At 38.8% G+C, this 18,670-nt stretch overlaps 1 protein-coding gene across 3 annotated transcripts in view; it reads right to left on the bottom strand.

The window, feature by feature from the left end:
• Positions 1-18,670, bottom strand: part of CACNA2D3 (calcium voltage-gated channel auxiliary subunit alpha2delta 3) — a 755,257-nt gene that overhangs the window by 443,208 nt on the left and 293,379 nt on the right. For all 3 annotated transcript variants that reach the window (XR_001368709.3, XM_075938900.1, XM_075938901.1), the window contains exon 5: positions 14,182-14,344. Coding sequence is in view for 2 of the 3 variants with exons in the window: in XM_075938900.1 (XP_075795015.1) it covers positions 14,182-14,344 (163 nt within the window). In the remaining variant the exon portion in view is untranslated. The remainder of the gene's footprint in view (positions 1-14,181; positions 14,345-18,670) is intronic.

Here is an 18,670-nt window from a genome sequence, read left to right on the forward strand (position 1 = left end):
TGGGGATATCCAAACCTGATGGGTGTCAAACACAGAGATATTATATCATTTACCACCTAAGAAGGGAGATTCAGAAGGGGAAATGGTGACTAGAAAAATCTTTATTTTTAATCCAGTCAAAAACTTCTACATAACTACACAGTCATGAGTTTGTTTTTTATTTTATGTCTGTTTCTTCTGTGAATTGCATGGGGAATTGATTTGTTTTTTTTTTCTCATCTTTAAATCAATAAAAGGCCCAAATCTTGTTTGTTTATTCACCACTGAAGCAAATGGAACTACTCAAATGAATAGGACTAACAGCATTTAAACTACAATCCATTTTATGGATACATTATCATAATTAATTTTTGTTGGTGTTGCAATCAAGAAAGGCGCAGATGGCTTACACACGTGATTTCTTAGCTAGAAGTATAACTTTGTGAGCCCAGTAAGGCCGCATCCCCCCAACTCTTAATCTTGTCTTGTGATCACTTACAATGTTGTGCCCTATTCCTCGCATATTTCTCTTGGGTTTTGTTTAATTGTTCCTGTAGACTATGCCTAACATTTAAAATGAACAATTTCAGAACTGAATGTCAGACCAAAGAGGGGCAAATTCAGCTATCAATTATACTAGTGTAACTTTCATTGAAGACAGTGGGGTCTCATGGGTGTAACGGAGGGCAACATTTGGCCAACTATTATAAACCCAGAAACACTGTCCATGGAAATTTTTTAAAAAATACATCAAAAGCTAGAGTCTTACTCAGAATGTCTGTCTCGACAGCCAAGCTATGGGCTGACCGGGCTACCGCCCGGGGCGCCCTATTGTAAAGGGTGCCACTTGGGGCTGCCCGACCAGGTGCATGAATGGGATATAGCTCCAGAATAGCTACTAAGTGACCAGAGTAAATATAGAAGCAAGTAGGGTTGCTGGGAATCCACTGATAGTACAGGCCAGTGGTAAGTGTCCCCCAATATGAGAGCAAGGAGGCGGCAAGGGAAGAATTACCATTAAGGTGTTTCCCTAGATCAAAATGACTCTAGAGGTTATGCCTGAAGTAGAGAATATAGTCTTTTCTCAAGGCTGTGCCAAAAGTCAGACTCCAGCCCTATGTAACTAAATAAGAATAGCTGAATCAAGAAGTGCAATAGAGCACGGGCTTTTACAGAAAAAAAAATCATGTAACTACTTAGCTCATATTTGACATCCAGTTGCTATGGTGATAGGATATACTAAAAACATGTAGATGAGACAGAGATAGGAAAGATAAAGCACACCTTGAGTGATGGACGGCAACATTTCCTAAATCCTAATGACACTGCTTCAGTACAGAGAATAAAAAACAGTGAAGCTAAAGCCATTTGCAAGAATAAAGCAGTGACCTTAAGAAAGACTGGGAACAGGGTCTGACATACAGGATTTGAGCAAAGCCAGATGTAACAAGCGAAGAATTCTATGCAACTTTGTGCAATAGCCTGTACGAATTAAAAGAAATAAATGTGGGATGATAGGAAACTCTGTGATCTTGAATAAATCTGTTGGGATAAGGAAGGTCTTTTCTTAAGGGATGAAAGACGGAAATGTTTTAACATGGGAAATCCAACACCAGCAATTACACACATCTTTATCCGAGCACAGACTGAAACTGATAAAGCCAGGAAACTCTGGACAAGGAGATCATTATATGACACAGCGGACCAGAGTTGCATGGAATTAGAACTGAAGGCCTGGTGAAAGTGATTGGAAATAGCAGTGTTACACAGAACACTGTTCTCTTGAATCAGACAGAAGAGCTACTAGTATGTCTAATAAGACCAAATAATCTGCCTTTAAAAAGAAAGTTTTTATGTGAAAGTGTGAACATGCCAACCTGCACTTCCTGTTTGGACCTGTGCTTGGATTTTGAAGAGACAGACAAACCGCACAGAGGTGCCCATTTGGCTGGCTGCAATAATCAAGAACACCACCAACAAAGAGCCAAAACAAAATAAAACAAAACCCTGTAAAATTGGACTGGCAAAGTGGATACCAGAATCTCTTATGAACAAGACACTTTGAATATCCTGGACCTAGAAAACAATAGTTGGTACTGTATTGTTAAGGAGGCAAAAATAAACAGCAAAGAAATACAGAAAGCATTAACTTGGCCTTCCCCAGCTAAGTTGCATACAATTTCTTGACCAGTGTCTCCCTTAATCTATCACGCACTTCCACCTGTTGGTATATGCAGAGGATATTGGATACAGAGGTATTAGGGTGTGCTTTTGCTTTCTTGTTCACTCTGGTTAGCAGAAATGATTTCAGACACACCTTTGCATACCGAGTTGAAGGCCCGAGTGCCCAATTGCCCCATGAATGTGCCAACCAACAGTTTACTGCTGACTGGCCAATGGAGATTCCAATTTACCAACATCTACATGAAGGATGACTGAGACTTGATTACTTTCAGAGAGATGAGCAAAAGAAGAATATCTCTGTACCGGTGCTATAGCAAGAAAAGCTCAGACACAGAGTACATTTTTAGTTAACTCATCAAACTGGGGTCCTGTTCATGATATAGTAATTATGTTTTGCAATTCCCATAAGACTACATCAACATATATGTCTAAGTATCAGGTATTTTGCAAGGAAAGTGGAGGAAGTTTATAGATTCTTCACTTTGTACATATAACATCTGTAATTTTTATTTCTATCAGTGAATCAAGTTAAACATTTCTATTGGTTGTACTTTGCTGCAACTGTCTGCATTACTTTTACAGGTTAGGTATTACTATTAATTTGCTCCTGGCAGCACTCAAAGAATACAGCTACATTGCAGCATTATTTCGGAATAACTGACATTATTCCAAAATAACACAGTGTGTGTCTACACTACAAGCCTTTATTTCAAAATAAAGTCGAGCTGGAAGAATTCTTACTCTGACTCATGGCCACCCTCATTTCACGAGGAGTAAAGGAAGTTGAAGGAAGAGTGTTCTTCCTTTGACATTCTGCTGTGTAGACAGCACCAAAAGCCGAGTTAAGGTACTTTGATTTAAAATACACAATTGATGTAGATGAAGTTGCATAGCTTAGTTGGACTTTAGCCCTGCTGTGTAGACATGTCCAAAGTGTGAGAGGCATTGCCCCAAAAGAAAGAAGGCAAAGAATCTGTCTAAAAGAGTTTATAATCTAAAGAGAGAATTCAAGATGAGAGATTTCAACATATAAATCTAGTGGACATAAAGACAGTACTTGATGGGGATTATTAAAAATAGATATGACCATGTCAAATTTTCAACAGCACGTCCAGGAAGGATTATCAAGCATGGAGTTAACAAATTACATATTACAGTGACAGACAAGATTTTATTTCTCAATTTCACACTTTGCAGGAAGAGGTTTTTACATATCTTCCAGTTGTAGATTATAATCTCTGTGTACCGCTTGGAAAATGATTTTTAAGGGGGTTTTTCTAATATTCTAGAAAATAGATAATTTTGCTTTGACAGCCACTTGGAAAGAGTTGATAGAAAGTATGACTGAACAATATTCATGGCTTCTTTTAAGTGGCAAATTGAAAAAACTTACTTAATCAAAAATGGCTGTGGTTCATCACATTTTAATATCTTTTTGAGAAGGCTCTATTACACTCAGAAGTTTTTTTTTTTCCAAGCAAGCAGAAGTTTTGATTCCGGCTTGCATTTATCAATTTGTAGTGAATAAATGCATCTTTTAGCATGGCATTGATCTCCAAGTTATGGAAATGCCATTTGACATAGGTAATATTCTCTTCCTGGATTATAAATAGTTCAAGGGAAAACTTATATCTGATTCTGAAAATCCAAGTTTGCATTCTACAATTGTCAAGTTTCTGATGCTGAAAGAAGTGAAGTGATAAATCATGGGTCTTACAGAAATGTGCATGTCCTGTAACAAACAGAAGCGAAGTTAGGTAAGACTGAGAGACTTAACTTCAAAGTGACTATCTGTCTACACAGTATCTTGTAATTCTGCAGTATCCAAATTATTGTCTTTTGTATTCTGCTCCATTAGTTAATCTCATGCATCGCACAACAACATGCCCTTTCCTAATTTGTGGTGTGGATGCAAAAGAACTCAACTGAACCATCAATTCATTTCACATATGCCACAATTCAGAGTTCAAAAGGTAACAACTTTCATTGTTCTATTTCTGTATCCTTATGTAGTGCATATAAATAACTCCTATTAATCATAATAGAAGCAGTACATGCATATGGAGAAGAAAGCAGAGTTTGTCTGATATTTTTATTACTAAAATAATCAACTTCAGAATTGCTGCAGGCAATGTAATTTCCTCACCATTTTCATGTTTTTATGGTGTTCAATGGTTTTTATGGTTGATCATGAGTAAAAACAGGAAACATCCACAAGAGATAAAGATAACACACAGCCCAGGGAAAGAATATTGAAGAAGGGGAATATAAAATTGACTGTCAATTTCACAGAAATGTTCAGAAGATAGAAACTGGTTTAAGTCAAATTATAGTGTACTTTTAACATCCTGCAAATGATACACGATGGCAGAGACAAGTGGAAAGGCAAAAAGTATGGCTGTTATATAAACAATTATGTTGCACCCCGCAGTCTGGAAGGTAGAAATGAAAGCCCATTCCTATAAAAGAGCATCTTAAGCTTATATTAATGGCCAGACCAAGTTGGCTAAGAATAAAGTGTTGAAAGAATATCAGATATGGTATTTCCTCATGGAAACCAGCACACCCTAGACAAAAAATAAATTAAATTACAACTCATTCAAAAAACGAAGAACATTTTTAATTTACTTGGTCCTGTAACTTATTTAAGTTTGAGTCTGGCAAATGGACTCTTTCAAAACATTTTCACAAATATTTTATATAAATATATAATAGGAAGTTATTATTGTAATTGAGTCAAACTTGCAACAGAAAGGCTGTAACTATTTAAATAAGATCCCAATCGATGGTATGTAACTAGTCTCAAGAGAATACTACTGTATTAGCTGGTATAGTTTGATTGGCTGTAATTAATCAGCAGTTCTGAATCTTTTCTCTTCACAGTGATAAGTCAAATTTACAACAGAAAGATTGTTGCTAAGTTTCCAGTCAATGGTATGTAACTAGTCTCAGAAGGATACCACTATATTAGCTATTACAGTTTGATTGGTTACTGTTTGATTGTCTGTAATTAATCAGGACTTCTGATTTTTTTTCTCCACACTATTGAACATTTTATATTACCTCCATAAGCCACACAGTTGTTAAAAAAACTGACAGCACAGCTTCAGACTCTCAGCAACATATTGTTTGTCTTATGTTTGTCAGTTGAGTTGACATAAACCATATCTCCTGGTGACAGAAATTCTTGGAAGTATTCATGGACTGTACCATCCATCATAGAAAAATACTCCATAGTTATGGAAAGCAGAGATAAAAATCGCTTCCTACACCCTGTAAAAGCTCAAAACAGCCTCTACATCAAAGAGGGATTTATTTAAAGAAAAATTAGAACTGCACTAAATTGCTACAATATGGCGTCATTGTGCATCTTCCTTAAGGCAGTAGAGCAATTCCCTGGACTCGGTAAATGCTGGATGGTTAAACAAACCAAACTGGATTATTTTCCTCTTTTGATCAGTGTTATGAATTCTTCTGGATGCCACTGGAAAAAAGAGAAGACTCCAGAATGTGTTTTTTTAACTATCCAGCAACTTTATTTAGTTATCACATCTGGGTAACTATCCAGCAATAGCTTGATAAATGCAGGTCTTCCTTACTTCTGTAATCCATACCATCTGAAGGAGGGCTACCCTCAGCCTCACCCCAGCTATATCTCTTACTTGTTCCCTTCACCTTTCCCTCATTCTAGAGTAAGGCATCTGGGGAAAGGGTGTCTCCTCATTTTTCATGACATTATAAGTGCCCACACCATTCCTCGCCTTCCTTAGGAGACACCTTATCATACTCTGCTCACTCTGCTTCCATGTTGGGTGTTATCAGGGAGCCAGCTCACCTGCTGATGCATTATCTGCACAGGGCACTTGACCCAATTCGCAATGACATGAATTTTACAATCTACGCTACCTACTGAGTCCCTGAATTGCAGAGAAGGAGCATAGAAAAATTTCCTTCTCAGCTCTAAAATGGCTGCAAGCATAATACCCATAGCAAGGCTCAATGCCTGGCCCCTATTCTAATGCTGAGGCTGCAAAGAGGGAAGGTGCTGTTTTCTCAGGTGCAGACAGCACTACAGAGAGGGGAAAGACCCCTTATTTTAGGTGTGCAAGAGCCACCGATCTTCCCTTGCAGCCTTCTATCCAGTCAGAAAGCCAAGTAGTCCTCTCTCCCTCCCTCACCAAGCCCACAAAAAAGAAGCTGGGTGGCCATGAAGACAGGAGAACGATCAGGAAACAATTGTAAAAAGGATTTTACTGTTGGCGCTGAAAAAAACCCTGCTCACCACTGAGGCTGCAACAGCAAGGGGGGTGGTTTTAGTTGTGCTCTCAAATACTTCTTTCCCATTAAAAATGGTTACCCTGACATTCAGAGACTTGCTATATTTTAACTTGTAATTATTAAGGGCTTCAAATGATAACCTTTTATTTTTCATCAATAAATTCTGATAATTCTGGTGAGTTACTCTGTTCCATAATTCATATCTGATTGTTACTCTGATAGAGAGCACCTCTTCCAGTGAGACTCACTAATATTTATGTTTGCAGGGAGAATAAGATTGGTGTCAATGGATTCCCCTGGATTATTTTTACTACCAGTAAGTTTAGAAAACAGAGTATTTTACCTTTGCTAATGCTAGTTTTGGGATATTCAAAGGCTCCTACGGAATTCAGGTGCCCAAATCTGATGTCCAAATATCTGAAAAACCTATCTAAATATAGTTGTAATGACATGCCATTTTGTAACCCAACAGTACCATCATATTATTTTCTCTAAAATTATGATTTGTAATCGGTGACACTCTCAGTATATTTCAGAGATACCACATTCATAGTTCTTCTATATAAGACTAAGCTTACATGTACACTTTGAAGATCATTCATCAACACATTTTCTAATGAACTGTCTAGCTCCACATTCAAAACATGCACAACATTCATGCTTAAAAAAATTTAAAGAAAGATTCTATTGTATGCATAAAACTAGCATAGGAAACAAGTTATATTTTGTCCTTATTACATTAACTACCACAAATTAATTTTGGGAGTTACCATGTATCGCCTACACCTCCCCACCCCCGACCTGCAAAAAAAAAGTAGAAGATGGAAAATGAATGATTAAATTTATATCCCATGCCTCTTACCTTTTAGCATATAGATAGCACATATTTTAGAAACTAGGAGGCAAGTGAAATTAGAGCTGTGACAAAGGGCAAAATCTGAAGAATATTCATTACTTACATAGGTCACAAAGGTACAGGTAACTATACAATTTATGACAAGACCTGACCATAAGAGTTGACTATCTTCAGAATAAACATGTGCTAAATTAAAAAGCAAAATTATAAAACACTACTACTCAAATTAGGAAGCATTAGTGAACTACTTTTCCCAATTTCTTCTTTCAATGATGGATGAACTCAATGCACAAATGTATTCTGAGAAACTGAAGTAAAGCAAAATTTGGATTATTTTTGGGTATGAAAGCCTAGGTGCTTGTTTGGATGGTTGTTTTTTGTTTTTGTTTTTTGTTACCACTTGGATAACACTGCCAATACCTTGGCTGCCAGTAAACAGACTTTATCATCTGTTATTTTTTTAAAAATTGAAAGATTTGTGATCCAGAAGGATTTTTTTTTTCAAATTGCACAATATCCTCTGAAGCTTGTCTTATGTGATCTGAAAAAGGGAAAGCAATATCACTCACATACACTGGTAGTCTTAGTTAATATCAGAGAATATTGTAGAAGACAAATAAAAGAAGAAATCTATTAAGTCTGAAAAATTCTGATGTCTCAACATTTAAAGACATCTCTGTAAACAGTGTGCTAAAAAGTGCATAGTTTTTATAATTGATAAAAATGAAGATCAAAACACAGATCTGTATTATAAAGCCAAATTGTAGAGTAAATTCCCAGCTTTACTGAGTTTTATATTTTCTGCTTTACTTGGACAATGTTCCATTAAAATCAGTAATTGAAACTAACATGTTTACAGAGCAAACTTTACCAATGCAATGGAATGCACCATATCTGGATGGGATGGTCAGTAGCTCATACCAAAGAACTAGTTATTTAATGTGTGTAAAGCAACAAGTAGAAATGCATGGTGACACTTTAAGTGGCCATTTAAATCAGAAAGTCATTTCCTGGAGATGGCCATTAGAATAGATTTCACCGTACATGAAGGCATTACAGTGTTACTATGTGTAAGATGATATATTCTGCTCACCTTCACACTGATCAAAATTTCAAGTCAGGTCCCTTTTATTGATGGAAACTCAGGAGCAGTTTGACCAATTTTCTTCACATTTTGCTGAAAAATTAACCTGGGCCAACAGTGATAGCTGACTTTTTCATTTCAAATTAATGTGAATGGTCAAAGTTCCTTATAGGAGATCCAAGAAGAAAGCTCCCAAACTGAGTCAATGTGCATGGGAATCCAATGTGTATGTGGAACACTGGGTGTTTCACTCATCACCACAAGTATGCCACTTTCAAAAGGGCACATGTGAAATTGTTTGCAGTAGCCGTTTTGACTCCAGGTTATGAGAGAGACCAAGTAGGCACATTAATATAGTTTATTGGACCAGTTTCTGTTAGTGAAAAAGTTAAGATTCAACCTTACACAACTGAAGAATCTCTCTTTATGTGTGTCTACACTGAGATAAAAAAAACAAGGCGCAGTCTCAGAGTCCTGGTCAGTTGACTCAAATCTGTGAGACTTGGGCAGCAGGACTAAAAATAGCCGTGTAAACATATGAGTTCCAGCTGGAGCCTGGGCTCTAAGATGCTCTCCCCTACACAGGATCTGAGTCCAAGCTCTATCCTGAGCCCAAATGTCTACACTTTTTATTTTATAGCTTCCGCACCTCCAACCTGATCCCTGTGAGCCCAATACAGCTGAACAGACCCAGCTGCAGCCATGCTGCAGGTCTTTTGTTGCAGTGTAGTCATACCCTTTTTAAGCTCACTAGCTCGTCTCCTTTACTAACAGAAGGTGGTCCTCCCCCTGCCTTGTTTTACATGGGAAATGTCTGTCCTCTTAGTCATCCCTACTGAAGCAGCAGTGGTGACGTCTAAATGTTTGGTTGCACTGATGCTGAACTTAACATCAACGCAACCAAACATTCTGTTAAAGTTAAACGAATGTACTTTGCTGAACAGAGGCCTTACATCCTCTGTGGACTGAGCACTGAGGATGATACATAGCACACACTAAAACGGGCTGCATGCATGCATTTAAAAAAATATTATCAAGGGATATAATCATAGTTCCTGCTAAGGTGTGTGCCTGCATGGCCACACACAAACAATTCTCTACCTGCCCCACTACTTTGCAGAGCCACGCAGCAGCTCTCACCTTCCTGATGGAAGGTGAGTCGTACTGCAGGTGGCTGCTCCGGGCCAGGGCCAGCTTAGGTGGTGTGGTGGAGAGGCCACTGGAGGAGGGAGGCCTGAGGGAGGGTACTGGGGGTAGCTGAGGCTGCATGGGAAGAGGATGGGGCCTGCTCCAGCAGTGAGCGCTGGGACCAGATGTGTGGCCAGGGGGGAGGGGGCTGGGGCCTGCTAAAACAGCCTGGGCCAGCACCTGCCATATGGCGGGGGTTGCCGCCAGGACCTGTCGCATGATAGAGCGGCCAGGGCCTGCTTGGGAGGACCTGCTCAGTGAGCCAATGGCCTGCTCAGGGAGCCGAAGGCTTGCTTGAGGGGCTGGGGGCCTGCTCGGGGGGCCAAGGACAGACTCAGAGGGCCTGCTTGGAGGGCCTGGGATGCGTGATGGGGCCCTGTCCCAGCTCCAGTCCCAGCCCTTCCCCAGGGCTGAAGCTGTGTTCAGGGCTGCAAAGTGCCTTCCTCAGTGCTCCCTTGGCTGGCTGTGTGGTGACTGCCCAAAGCTGGAGCCAGGCTGTGGTATGGCTGCTCATGGGGCTGGGGCCCCCATACCTCTGTTCCCCCCTCCCACACCTCTCCTTTGCACCTCAGAGCCCCCTGCTCCCCACATGTCACTGCCCCTTCCTCCAGCACCTCACCTCCTGCAAACCCTGGGCACTGGCAACAGCTTCCCTCTGTCCCAGGTGGGGACTCAGAGCAGCCTCGTGAGTAGTAGCCCCTGCCCTGCATACAAGCTACCCACGGAGCAGCACTCCTGGGGGGGGGGGGGGAGAAGAGAAGGGCACATCTCACCTTCTCTTCAAGAGGTGGGGGGTGCTACCTGGGAGAATCTCTTGGGGAGCAGCACCACTAGTGGATGCCACAGTGACGCACATCCAAACAAGTGCACGACTTCACTATTGGTGCACAAGACAAAACTCACTCTGATCATGGGTAAGAAATCTTACAGGGAACACTAGATATAATGAAATCCTGTCTGAAACTAATAGCAGAGTGATGGTTATAGATTCATAACACTGTGCTTTAAAGTATCATTGCATTAAAGCACTCCTTACACTTGAGATAGATTGTTCTACAATATGAATATTGGCACAAATAAATAGTCACACAGTGAACAGAGCAATCAGAATTTTGAAATCTGTGTTCTGATACTAAGTAGGTTTGGACACCTCCTCACTCCGATTTCTTATTGTAAGTATATTTAACACACAGCAAAACAGCTTTTTAGATAACTAAGTTCTGCAGCTTTATAGAGCACATTTCATTCCATTGCCAACTGTGCTAATTGGATGAAATTTGGTCCTCTAGGAAATATTGCTAGATTGTAAAACTCAGTGAGACAAGATTACATATATTCAACTGCAAACGAGTACAAAAGAAAATCGCCCATTAACTTAAATCAACTTAGCTATGCCTACCTGCTTTCTTTTGCTAAGAAAAATTATTCTTCCCAACTGTAGGATCTATTTCGTTATTTCATCAAACTTCTTGTAACTAAGTATGTAACTTTAGTTCCAATTCGTGAGGCAGTTGCCTGCTCTTCTGGTGCAACATCAGCCCCTGGTGGGCAAAGGGTATACAAGTATTCACCTCCTGTAGCTACCCTTTGCCTCCAACTCAGAATCAATTATTCTGCGGGGGAGGGGACTTTGTGAAGGACACTAATTCTGCACTAACACACTGGCACACAATTCTCCCAGGAGTAAACTATGTGGTAGGAGTCTGAGACACAAACATATATTCCTGAACCCTGCTTCACAGCTTTGGCTGGCAGCTGGGTCAGGTGACTAAATGCCACATGATTGGACATTGCATTCTGAACTAATATCTGTGACATTCAATGCTGGCTTCTCTCCAGGCTTTACAACCAATCTCCTGATATTTGCTCTCCCAGCTCTGGAATTCATGGAATTATGTGAAATCTCATTGTTTTCCCCCTCCCGCAAGTAAATTTCTAGCCCTCATGGTTACAGACAAAAGCTTGAAAATATGAATTCTAGGGGTGTGTCTACACTGCATTTAGACACCTGCAGCTGGCTGGGGCCAGCTGACTCAGTTCTGCAGGGCTCAGACTAAGGGATTGTTTAATTGCAGTGTACACATAGAGGCTTGGACTGGAGCCCAGGGTGTAAATCCCTGTGAGGTGGGAGGGCCTCAGAGCTCAGACTGTACCACAAGCCGAAACATCTAGACCACAATTAAACAGCCTCTTAGCCTGAGTCACCTGCCACACAGCAGCCATGGGATTTTAATTGCAGTGTAGAAATACCATTTAGGCACAAACACCAAAGGGCAAATATTTTAAGAAGTTGCAAAATGTATTATTTTTAACGTCTTATGATTTTTAAGTAAGTCTTATTACTGGGGCTTGAGTCATGATTTCATGTGTGATTTTGCTTACCCCCTACAAATACAACAAAATGAGATACAATACACAGCTGCACAAAAAGACATTCTCTGTTCTGCAAGTGCCTTGCTGTCAACCAATAACTATCCTAGTGTCCATGCCTTATGCCAACAGTTTGATTAAGCTATCGGACACCAGACCATCACAATAGATAAATACAAGAATGGTCTGCCAAAAAATGTACAGTGTACGGATCACCTCTCTTTGTTGAATGTCCACAATGAATCTGTGTGTCTGTGTTTCAGGAAAATATCCACAATAATCCAGATTTCACCAGTTAGAAAAATTAGAAAGATAGAAATAATTTTCCTCTGCAGCTGCACAAAGTGATCATTTTGTCTGGTTTAAATTAGGAAAAGTGGAGACAGGAATCATCATCATGTAGTTCCCTCATATTTCTCTACAGGCAAATCCTGGATTAGCAGCCAAAACAAGATTTGACAGCGCAGTTGATGTAGGATTCAATATGTAGTTCATTAGGGTCAGAAAAGTAGTTCTGTACAGTAAAGTATAATAATGGATAAGAAGGAGGTCCTCACATTTTAATAAAATCTGACCATCTCACTTGCTCAGCCACTTAACTTCTTGCTACAAAATAAGACTAATTTAGCATGTCTAAAGCCCTTTGCAGCCATCGCAATATATTTTTCCTTTCTGATTTTATTTTAATGAGGAATCAATATGAATATAGAAAGTCGGAAATGAGTTCATTTAGGGTACATCTACGCAGCAACATTATTTTGAAATAATTAGCGTTATTTCGAAATAAGTTAGTCCATGTGTACACAGCAGGCAGATATTTCAAAATAATGTTGAAATACTGTCAAGCTGGAGGACTTCTTACTCCGACTTCTGTAACCCTGATTGTATGAGGAGTAAGGGAAGTCAGAGGAAGAGTGCTCTATTTTGAAATAAGTGCTGTGTAGACGCTCCCAATTTCTAAATAAGCTATTTCGAAATAAGGTACGCAATTGATGTAGCTCAATTTGTGTACCTTATTTCAAGTTAAGCCCTGCTGTGTAGACACACCCTTAGAGAGGTACAATTTGAAAAATATTAGCTCTTTTAAAAACCAAAATTATTTGATAGCTTTAGAAGCATTTTCTAAATCTCCTTAAAATATTCTATTTTAATCGTCTCACATATTTACCATGAAGCTTTGTTTTTTTGTAATCCCAAATTTAAACATTTCTCTACAATTTCTGAGTTCTCAAGCTTCTCCATAGTGAATCACATCTTAGAAGAAAGGTTGTCTCATGATTCATTCTCCTCTCAGTCCAAATTGTTTGGACTATCTGCCTTTTCATTTACGATTACACAACACCCTTGAGTCAATTACCGCAATTACTGACATGGAACTGCAGCATTTGGAAAGTATTTAATGCATTTTTAGATGTCTTTTAACAGTTTAAAAGAGAAGCCAGCATCATGTGACCAGTCAGCTCTCCATGGATCATTGACAAGTACCCCAAGGACTGCAGCTCATAAACTTGTGTGCTATAACTTAATACATTTCATCATTGGTATAGCTCAGAAAATTAAACTGATTGTTGCTCTATAATTCTAATAAGCAGACAGACCGAATTCTGATGACTGGACAACAAGAAATTCCAAAGGGAAAATGAAAACAAGCTGTCATGAGTACAGTTTATGACCCCTGTTTTCAGGCTCAATGCACTTTGAGTTAGTTAGACCAGGTGTTTGTTAAGCATATACATAATGCACTACATGTCAAGTATACCACTCAGAATCACGTATGATAAGTTATTAAAATTAATTTGCTGTACATGTTACCTAAGAGGTAGTGGCAGCCAGTGTTAAACTGTTAAGAGTTCTCCTACCAGCTTAATAGTTTTACTCTCTGTGTCATGTTTAAAAGGTGCACTTAGGCTCATAGCAAACAGAGAGCCTATCTAATGAATGACAATTTAAGGCTTGTATAACTGATCTGGAAACTATGGAAAGTCATTTGTTCTACGTAAGTTTGCAGCAAATGACATATGCAAAGTGTTGATTATGCTGGGTTACCATGCATGTTTCCATAGAGAAAAGAAATTTATCTTCAGACCTGTAGCTTTTATGGCATTATCTCATCTGAAGATTGAGAGTAACTTAACTTAAAAAAATACAGAATTAGTTTATCAAATATATCTATTTACTAATAACAGGTTGCCTCACATCTTTAGCTTGAGAAATGTTGAGAGAAAAAAATATATTAGCTAACCTTTGTTGTACATGTTGGTTGGTACTTGGACATCACTCAGGCTGATGTTCACAGGCAAGTTATTGAAGTGGTCATTTGGCACTAGAATGAACTCTTTCCCCAGTTCTAAAAAATTTCCTTCTTCATCTCGTTCATTGATGAGAACAGCATTGAAGTATTCATACTGCAACCAAAATTCACAAGTAGTTATTATATGACTTGAACAACGAATGTTCTTACATTTTCATCCATGCATTCACCTATGTAATATTTATTACATATGCTTTCACCTACAGCAGAAGAACATGATATAAAACAATGCACGTTCTTAGGAGTTCACAGATTCATTTAACCAAACAAGCACTTGTGCACATCCTTCTGAAAACAATTTTATATCTATGAATGCACATCCCTCAAAGCTAAATGCTAAGGTCAGTCCAAAACCATTGTACACAACAGGAGGACCATTTTAACACAAAGTTTTCCCAGCTTAAGCCATTTGTGGCACAATTATATACTGGCAAAAATCTTCCTTTTAGCTTAATTATTTCCAATTTGAAAACTACAGTTAGGGGTGATCTTATAGCTTGGTGAACTTAAAGCTTTTTGACTCCACAAACTATGTTAAAATGAATTGGCTAAAATTGATGACAGAAGAATCCTATAGCATGTTTCTCCTAGGTTTTTATAGTACTTCAACCATAATTTGGATTGACTGCCATTTCTTAAAGAAAAGGAGTTATCTGCTTCATGCTGAACATCACAAATACATATTACAAAAGGATTCACACAATCCAACTTCAACTTTGACAGTAATATAAATCTAGATTTGACTTATTCTGGAGAAATAAATTATCATCTGTATGTGTAAAGACACCTAAATGATATTTGGCTTCTTCTGAATAGAGCTTAACAAGATAAGCAAAAGCAATTTAGATAAAATGATTGATTGGGAGTTGCACAAGAGTGTGGATATGAAAAAGAAAGAGAGAGAGAGAGAGAGAGAGAGAGACCTCTCTCAAACAAGGATTCTATCAAACTCTTTAGGCAACAAGAAGCAATACATAACCCTTTTTAATCTTTCAACCTTTGAAAACTAAAAAGTTTTTCAAACGTTTACTAACTGTAAAAGGTCCGAGCGTAATATCTTTGAAGAAGCTCATGAAGTTGAATCACAGTCATTGTTATAACTAAGTACATGATCATAAATAACAACAGCACATGTAGAGACCAGATACCCAATACCGTGGAAATTAATTGTATAGGATTTCTTCATTATATTTATGAAGGTAAAATGATGAGCAAAGAAACAGATAAATGATACATGATGGGTACCTGAAAGCTTTAAATGTTTTCAAAAGAGTCATTTTAGGGCTGTAGATTAATCACAGTTAAGTCATGCAATTAACACATACAATTAATTGTGATAAAATTAATTGTGATTAATCTCAGTTAGTTGCACTGTTAAACAAGATTACCAATTGAAATGTATTACTTTTAAATGTTTTTCTACATTTTTAAATCTATTGATTTCAATTACAAGAGAGAATACAAAGCACACAGGACAGATTTTTATTATTTTATTACAAATATTTGTACAGGTTGAACCTCTCAAATACAGGACTCTCTATTTGGCCACATCTGTGGTTCAGCAGCAGAACTCGCAGTGGTTGGGCAATCCTGGCAGGGCACTTCAGAGAACCTCTAGCAGCAGCGGGTCTGGTGGTGGACAGGCTGCTTTGGCCCAAAACCCTGGGGACTCCCTCTGATGGCAGTTTGGTGGGAAGCAGGGTGGGGAGCCCAGGCTCTGGGAGCTCAGCTGAGCTCACGCTAGTGGGGCCAGCAGCAGGGCAGGGTTTCCCAGCCCTGGGAGCTCCAGTGTCCAGAGAGAAGCCCGGGAGCAGGGCCAAGGGCTAGCAGAGTAGTACTGACCTTCTCTGGTTTGGCAAACTCTCTGGTTCCAGACCACTCAGTTCTTGAGTGTGTCGGACCATGGAGGTCCAACCTTTTCTGCAAAATGATAAACTAAATGAATAGTATTTTTCAATTAGTCTCATACAAATACCATAAAGCAATCTCCTTCTCATGAAAGCGAAACTTACAAATGTAGATTTTTTTTTTGTTACATAACTGCACTCAAAAACAAAACTAGGTAAAACTTTAGAACCTATAGGTCCACTTGATGCCTCTTTTTATTCAGCCATTCACTATGACAAAAATGTTGGTTTACCCTTACAAGAGATAATACTGACAGCTTCTTATTTAAGGCCAATGAAGTGGTGAGGAAAAATTCCTTCCCAGACTGGGAAAGATAACCAGCATGATGCCAAACAGCAGGTCTCCAAAACTTGGTCCCCTACTTTTAACCCAAGAGGAGAGCTATTCATTAGGGTGCAGAATGCCACCATGGAAAAGGAGAAGGCTTTATAAAACCTCCCTTGGGGAGTGAAAGACAACAGGTTTATGTTGTAGCAATTTACCAACACTTCCCCCCCCCCTCCCACCGCCAGCCCACAGTAAGGCTGAGCATTCAAAAAGGAAGGAAGGAAACAAGGAAAGAGCACTCCTTAAAGTCACTGATGATTCTTTTTCCTTTTCTGACCCACACAGAATTTTCCCATCACAGAGGCTGCAGGAGAATATAGGTGGAAGAGAAGAGACACTAGTACTCTTTACATTACTAAACATTAATGGATCTCAGACGATAGCAAGTTGTGCATGACTATTTCATGGTCATTGATAATGGAACTTTTCATCGCTTTTACAGTAGATTTTCATAAACATGTATATCAAAATTCAACCACAATATATTTAAATATTATATCTTTTAAGAGGAAGATACAATGTCTTCCTGTTTTTAATACTAAGTTCTTGAAACAGAAAGATATAAACAGTATGGAAACAAAAGCATATTGCTGACACACTCTCCTTTTTTTTTCCTTATTAATTTGGTTATTCCTTTCCCAAAGGGATTAATCTGTAGACATCGTCCTTCATTATGTTCCTCTGAAATGTTAAATTGCCAGGCTTGGTAGGTATTAAAAATTGTTAAGACTTTAATAAAAATACTTTTAATTTTGCAATTAACAGGTTTTTGTTTAATTAATTGACTTTTTAGGCCTGAGACTATGGTTCATGTCTTACAATTTGTGGAAAAGTTGATGGAATAATCTGATTATGTAAACAAGTAAAACCAATTGAAATGCATGTTCATCCATCAATTATCCCAAAGGCATTGAAGTCTATAACTAATAACAAAACAATAGACTCTAATAACACCTCCCCTAAACTTTTTCCATGTCATGTTGAAAGAACAAAAATAATTTTGTTTGTTTCTTAAAAATCATGCCATGGAGAACAAACATCAGGTAAACCTCTGACCTCTGTACTTGAAATGGTTAGTACTGAGGTTAGGAAGAGACTGGCATCAAGGAAGGGCTGTTGTACAGTCATTCCTTTTGTGGACATCTGCTATAGTTTCCCAGGAAAATATTGCCTGTGACAGCTGAAAGGCGGTAGAGGAAAATTAAAAATAAAAATTGGATTAAAAATAGTGAAGTAAATCCATCTGGCACTCTGACACTACATTCAAGATAATGCCCTAGGGAAAGGGGATAAAGTCTTATTTGCTGACAATACAGATACTCTAGCTGTTAAGCTGTAAGAGAAAATGACTTCAGTTTAATCTTGTCAACCTCTGATGTAACCTTAACAAGGTGAGCTCCCACAGTGCACAATGTGACACACCAAAAACATATTAGTCTAACAGCAAAATGATTATTTGGGTTAGGACTACTGGGAGACTGACTGTGATATGACCAGACAGTGAAACTGTTCGAACCTTGTGTGTAAAGAGATATGCACAGTGAATGGCAAACCAAAGCAAAGTCGTTACAAGAAAGTCCATTCATATACTTTATTACAGAGATATCCCTAAAGACATGTACAAGAACGTTAACATTCCACTGCATTTGTGTCTGCTCTTGTATAAACAAATATATTTTGCACATTATACACCACTGCCATCTTTGTACAGGTTGAGTTTCCCTGGTCCGGCACAATCTGGTTGGCAGTCGGTTTCAAGTGGAGTGCCCCAAGGATCAGTTCTAGCGCCACTTTTGTTCAACATCTGTATTAATGACCTGGATGAGGGGCTGGATTGCACCCTCAGCAAATTTGTGGATGACACTAAGCTAGGGGGAGAGGTAGATATATTGGAGGGCAGGGATAGGGTCCAGAGTGACCTAGACAAATTAGAGGATTGGGCTAAAAGAAATCTGATGAGGTTCCACAAGGACGAGTTCAGAGTCCTGCACTCGGGGCGGAAGAATCCCAAGCATTGTTACAAGCTGGAGACCGATTGACTAAGTAGCAGTTCAACAGAAAAAGATCTGGGGATTACAGTGGATGAGAAGCTGGATATGAGTCAACAGCGTGCCCTTATAGCCAAAAAGGCTAATGGCATATTAGGGTGCATTTGGAGGAGCATTGCCAGCAGATCTAGATAAGT

This window comes from Pelodiscus sinensis, chromosome 11 (genome assembly GCF_049634645.1).
Source record: "Pelodiscus sinensis isolate JC-2024 chromosome 11, ASM4963464v1, whole genome shotgun sequence".
In the NCBI taxonomy this organism is placed as follows: Eukaryota; Metazoa; Chordata; order Testudines; family Trionychidae; genus Pelodiscus; species Pelodiscus sinensis.